General features: G+C 31.7%; 1 protein-coding gene across 2 annotated transcripts; it reads right to left on the reverse strand.

Moving 5' to 3' along the window:
* Positions 1-479: 479 nt before the first annotated feature.
* On the reverse strand, positions 480-2,998 carry LOC127129109 (WUSCHEL-related homeobox 11). 2 transcript variants are annotated; one of them, XM_051058406.1, is made up of 3 exons: positions 2,362-2,998; positions 1,174-1,288; positions 480-764 (listed from the first exon to the last, which is right to left on the reverse strand). In XM_051058406.1, the coding sequence occupies exons 1-3, from the start codon at positions 2,930-2,932 to the stop codon at positions 605-607; spliced, it is 846 nt and encodes a 281-aa protein (XP_050914363.1). In that variant the 5' UTR covers positions 2,933-2,998; the 3' UTR covers positions 480-604. The 2 variants fall into 2 exon arrangements, with proteins under 2 accessions (XP_050914363.1, XP_050914364.1); XM_051058407.1 differs by having other exon boundaries at positions 498-764; positions 1,086-1,288.
* Positions 2,999-6,829: the final 3,831 nt, after the last annotated feature.

A 6,829-nucleotide genomic window follows, 5' to 3' on the forward strand; every position in this document is an offset into this window, starting at 1 on the left:
GTCTGAGTTGAAATATGCGGGTAAGTATTGGAAAAATGGCATTGAACTGAAAGAGTTCATTGACTACTGAGTTAGTGAATTTCTTTTCATATGATATGGTTATGCCCTCCAAACGTAAGTAACGTTGTACTGAATTAGGTTGACAATTATATGTGTTATTTAATTTGCTTATTTGTTCTTCGATCTTTTTTAATCTTATTGTCTCGTATATTGTCTCAACATTGCGTGTTACAACTTCTTGAATAAAAATTTAATAGTTAAAAAATTATCATATTTATTTTAAAAATTACACAAAAATATCCAAAGTATTTCTTATTATAGATCATATATAATAGATAGCTTACTAAAACTTGTGTATATCTTAAATTATTCTTGTACACAATTTGAAATATTTCTTATACTAAGCATAAAAAACCACTTATACTCCATGGGTGCATTCCTTGTGAAAAACTAATCAGAAAATTAAAATATTCAGATCATAAGCATATCAAAGAAACTGATTGAACAACTTGCTTTTTCAAAGTACATGTTTTTGTACTAAGACCAAGATATATAATACATAATATATATTTGCTAAGATAGATATATAGATACTGAAAAATTATCACACACCAGATATATTTATTACTTTGACCGCATATGAAAGTACAACATTGGTAATTGTTAAAAAGAGAAGAACATCAACCAAAGAAAGACCATATAAGAAGCTTCCACCCCAGCAATATAGCCTCATCCTCCTTTCATACTTGTCTTGACTTTGATACCTATAAACCAAAATTTAAGTTAAAATATATACAAATCCTAATTATATTTTTCTAATGCTACCTAGTACCGACATTTTTGAAAAAAGCGTATCCATATCCGTGTTTGAGTTAAACACCTGAACCGACATTTGGAATTATGTGCCTCCGTGTCAGTATCAAAGTCGTGTTCGGCAATGTCCGTGTATCATAGATTCTATGTTATCACTACTCCCCAAATACTTTGAAATTAACGTTTTCATGAACAAAATTCAGAACAAAGATTAAGATGTGACAGGACAATATTTGGAACAGAAACTATGATAGTACTATGTGGTAATGTACCAGAAAGTAGCTTTCACCATGGTGCAAATTCTGAATCAAAATACCATGTTCATTTGTAGGAACTGGCACACCAGAGGAATGAACTAACATGACATTTTCTCCAAATACTGTTTTCATGTCTATAGGCCCCGCTTGAACTTCTGTTGCTATTCCATTGATAAACACTGTTATCAATCCTGTAACTGCACTAGCACCTCCATATCCTTAATATTAAAAATATATTAGAACATCACAATATATATTGGTCAAAAAATAGTAATAAATGGTGAATAATGAGAATGAGAAAAAAATAATATATCTAGGGTTTAGAAATGTTGGTGCAGGAGTGTTACTATTGAAGAAAAGTGAGAGAATGAAAAGGAAGGAACAGAAACTGCAGCCGGAAAGTAGTGTTCATGTTTTTCCGGAAAGTACAACTTTCATGCAACAATTCAAACGCGGAACTGTCTAATCAACAAAAAGTTTCAACTTTATTATGTGCCAAACCCAACCTCAAACCTAATCAATCACTCCACAAACAAACATCAACTTTTTTTACATACAAAAAAGCATATTAATTTAATAATAACACCCTCATGATTTAAATGAAACTAGTAACATTGAATTTGGAAATTAAGCAACAAAATCTTAAATAAATTAATAAAAAATATATTTGATGCCCCCTAAAAAATAATTGATTATGGTTGACACATAAGACTGAAAATTTTGATATAAATCGAGTAATCTTGAGCTAGTAAATATCAAACTTTCTTTCCAGAAATTTTATATTTGATACATGTTTTGAATTTTTGATTAAGTTTGAAGAGATACTTACGATTTCTTCCAAGTAATCTTGGTACACTTGGTGATTTGGTTTGAGGTGTAACGATATATCATCAATTTGTCATATGTACATTTTTAAGAAAATTGATGGTTCTTTCTTATCTTGCATTTGATGTGTCTTTCTTAATATGTTTATTCATTCTTTATCAAAAAAAAAATCTCAGAAATTAAAATTGAGAAAATATCCATGAATATAACTAACAGTTTCTAGTGAATTTAAAATTTAAGAAAGATTGTCTAGGCTTTGATGTGATATGTTTGAGTATCTTTTGTGCTTCTTATTTATAAATTTTATTCGTTATAAAGTTATTTAAGTATATTTTAAAGCCAAATGATTTTGAGCAATTATTTTTTGATTTTATTATGATCACTTTGGAGTGCTCCATGAGTTATTTAATTAAATTTTAGTTGTAAAAATAAATAATAAAAGACATGCAAAGATGATCTTATTTACCAGAGTGATAATTCAAAGTGGGAGAAAGAGGAGGATTGAAAATTGATGAAGCAGCTAAACTTTGATCAGCTCCAAGGAAACCCATTTGAGAAGAAACCGAGAAGAAACCATCCATGCCTTGTTGACCACCAAGAACACCACCACATGATGAAGAGGATGAACCAGAAGCATCACCAAAAACCATGGTTGGGTTGGTTTGAACAACATCACAAGGAATTGCACTTGCACCATTATTAACAGCTTGCTGAGGTTGCATCATCACCATCTGATTTTTCTGTTGATCAAGTGTGGCCTGTTGCATCTGGCGTTGTCGGCGGCGAGATCTAGAGCGGCGGTTTTGGAACCAGTAGAAGACGTTGGCGTCGCCGACGTTGCCGAATTTCTCAAGAAGTTTTCTTATTTTTATAGTTTCTTCTTTGGGGGGATTCACCATGCCACTGTTGAAGATGGACTCAAGTATGAGAATTTGTTCTGGTTTTGGTGTCCACCTTGACCTAACCGGTTCGTTTTTCTCGGAAACATGTTGGTTTGGAGTGTTGTTGGGGGGGTCAGGGTGCATCTTATCTTCCATTCCAATGCACTATAGAAGAAATAACAAAATGTTTTGTTGAAACTTGAAATGAAACTGAAACCTAGGTAAAATAATACTATTAGAGAGGTGTTATTATATATATAAAATAAAGTACATGGGGTACAGTATAATGCTATGCTGGAAAAAAAGTTTATATGAAGAGGTGGAGATAAGTGTTATTAAGAAGAAATTACTAAAGAATCCTTTATTATATCCTACCCCTTATTTTGAACAATATTTGCATAAATTTTTAGAAAAGTTGAATATTTTAGAAGTTGCATTCAGAAGTTGCACTCAAAAACTGCATTTCAAATCTTCTTTCAGAAGCTGAACAACATAGCTTAGTGTAATCTTGTCATTTCATGTCGCACCTAAACTAAAGTTTGTTACAATTAGTTAGAGGTTGTTAGATCTTAAATTTCTATATAACCATTTGTTGTAACTAATTTGATCAAATGAATGAATGAAATTTTGCTTCCACCTACCTCTTTTCTCCGGTTTCATTCATCTTCATCTTGATAAAAATTCATGATTGAGTAATAAGAAAACCTGTCAGCTTCTCATACCATTTTCTGCTAGCTTGTCTTAATTCATACAAGGATTTTAGCTATTTGCACACTTTGTTTGGGTTGAGACTAGTAACATCATGTGACACTGACATGTATACACCCTTATATATGTCTCCATGTCGAAGGTCATTTTTTACATCTAGTTGATGTAGATGCCATGAATTGATTGATGCTAATGCAAACAAGTTCCTTACACTAGTGATCTTTGCCACAAGTGAAAATGTGTCAAAAGAAATCAAACCCCTCAACTTGATTATAACCTTTAGCTACAAGTCTTGCTTTGTATATTTTTATGGAGCCATCAAATTTATGTTTCAATTTGTAAACCCATTTGCTTCTAATGAGTTTGACATGTAGTAGAGGATAAAAAACAATCCAAGTTTTGTTATGCTTTATAGTCTCTAGCACAAAGTTCATAGCTTTAAGCCAATATTTATTCTTGCTTATCTCTTTGTCATTATCTGGCTCAGCTCGCACAATGAAAGATAAAGAAAAATATTGTTGTGTAGTAGATAAATTATTTAATGAGTGAAAGTTTTCAATAGGATAGAGTATACCCGAAGAATGATGATCAATTGATTTCTTTGAAAGATTGCATATGAAACTTGATAAATGGCTAGGTTGTTGAGTAGGTCTATTGGATCTTCTCAAAATATGTGGCTCAAGAATGGCTTCAGGTTGAGGTGTGTCAATGTTGATGGTTTAAGGAGAAGTATCACTAGAGATAATATCTTGTTGAGGTGTATCATCGCCGTGTCTTAATATATGTATCATGATTGAGTAATAAGAAAACCTGTCAACTTCTCATACCATTTTCTGCTAGCTTGTCTTAATTCACATAAGTATTTTAGCAATTTGCACACTTGGTATGATTTGGGACTACTAATACCATGTGGCAGTGACATGTATACATTCTTATATAAGTCTCAGTATAAAAAGGCATTATTTACATCTAGTTGAAGTAGATGCCATGAATTGATTAATTTTAATGCCAACAAGGTCCTGACACTAGTGTTCTTTGCCACATGTGAAAATGTGTCAAAGAAATCAAACCCCTCAACTTGATTATAAACTTTAGCTACAAGTCTTGCATTGTAGCTTTATATGGAGCCATCAACTTTAGGTTTCACTTTGTAAACCCATTTGCTTCCAATGGATTTGACAGGTGGTGGAGGATCAACAAAATCCAAGTTTTGTTATGCTTCAAAGCCTCTAGCTTAAATATCATGGCTTTGACCTAACATTCATGCTTGCTTTCCTCTTTGTAAAAAAGTTATTTAATGAATGAAGGTTTTCAATAGTATAGAGTATACCTGAAGAATGATGATCAACTGATTTTTTTGAAAGATTGCATATGAAATATCATAAATGGCTAGGATGTTAAGTAGGTCTATTGGATCTTCTCAAAATATGTGGCTTAAGAATGATTTTAGGTTAATGTATGTCAATATTGAAGGTTTCAGGAGAAGTATCACTAAAGATAATGTCTTGTTGAGGTGTATCATGATCAAGTATTAATGTATGGTCAATATCAATAGAGATGATTGTGGTTTGGTGATCAGTAGCAGTAAGAATAATGACAAGGTCAATATGAGCATTATGATCATGATGATATGTCCAATTGAAGGGGTAGGTTTCGGTTTAAATAAGTAAGAAAATCATCATGGTGTATAAGTCGATAATTATAACACCTTTGAAATTTTTCTTGAATCCCAAGAAAACACTCTTTCTAGCTCTCGAATCTAGTTTGGTTATATGGTCTTGTAAGCTTGTAGCATAGTAGAGGGATCCAAAAAAATTTAACTCAGTTAAGTGAGGTTCAATTCCAAATCTAGGAAAGAAGGGTGATTTGTTCTGAAGTAAATGACTAGGTATGCATTTTATGAGGTAGGTAGCATGAAGAATGGCATAGGAACAAAACTGTTTAGGTAACTTAATTTGAAAAAAATAAGGCTTTTCCTACATTTAAAATATGATGATTTTTTATCAACTCTCCCATATTATTGGGGAGCTTCAACACAACTATATTGATGTTTAATGCCTTTGGAAGAATAAAATTCTGGCATGAGAAACTCAAGACCATTATCTATCCTAACAATTTTAACTTTGTTGTTATATTGGTTTTCAATCATAAGAATGGATCTTTGAACAAGATGAGTAACTTCAAATTTTGTTTTACAAAGAATAACACAAGTAAATATGTTGTTATCATCAAGAGCAATTATGAAATATTTATGGCCATGTATAAATGGAATAGACAAAGGTCCCCAAATGTCAAAATAGATTAACTCATAACATTGAGTAGCTTTATTTTCACTAAGTTGAAAAGGAATATTTCTGTGTTTTGCATAATGGCATATATCACAAACATAATTCTTGTCTCTAGATATAAAAGGCATGTGTTTAAGTAAACTACTAACTCTTCTATTTGATAAATTACCTAGTCTGAAATGCCACAGAGTTGTCTTGGGAATAAAGGTAGATTGAGGTGGAACTTGTGATGTGATGATGTTGGCTTGTTGTGAGGCTTGTGTGATGGCAAGATAATACAATCCTTCAACTAAATAAGTCTAACCAATCACCCTCAAGCTTTTCTTTTCCTGAATTGAGCAATTTGCATTATTAAAAGTCACTACACAATTAAGATCAAAATATAATTTTGGAACTGACAATAAATTCATATTAAACTCAGGTACAAACAGAACATTGTGCACTATGAAACCTGGTGAGAAAAAAATATTCCCAGAACATTTTTCCATTACCATATTAAAATATGTAATCTAATGTTACATGTTTATATGTTGACAATAATTAAAAAGAATTCATGGATGAACATATATGATCAATAGCAATAGAGTCCACAAGCCATGATCCAATGTTAACATGATCAAAGAATGAGAAATTATGAAGATACCTTATATAAGATGAGGATTAGCATAAAAGGACATGTTCACTTTTCTAGAGGATGCACCTGAATTTCCAAAGGAGCTTGATGAATGTAACAAATTCATAACCTACTCATATTGATCTTTGGTAAAAGTGTCAGAATCAAGAATAATTTCCTTTGTAAGTTTTTGAATCATCAACATCATCGTTTTCTTTAAGTGAAGAATTATTAGCTGCAACATTTCCTTTGGACAAAGTGAGGAGGAAAGTTATGCTTCTTATAGCATGTATCAACTATGTATCCATTTTTCCATGATGTGTGCACGCTTTCTTATTTCCAAAGGATTAGAAACCATTGTCGCGCCCCTGCCTTAAGAATTCTTGTAATCAACAACATTAATGAATTCATCATAAATTAAGAATTTGATTTATCGTTCATGTT

The sequence above is a fragment of the Lathyrus oleraceus genome, chromosome 3 (assembly GCF_024323335.1).
Source record: "Lathyrus oleraceus cultivar Zhongwan6 chromosome 3, CAAS_Psat_ZW6_1.0, whole genome shotgun sequence".
In the NCBI taxonomy this organism is placed as follows: domain Eukaryota; kingdom Viridiplantae; phylum Streptophyta; class Magnoliopsida; order Fabales; family Fabaceae; genus Lathyrus; species Lathyrus oleraceus.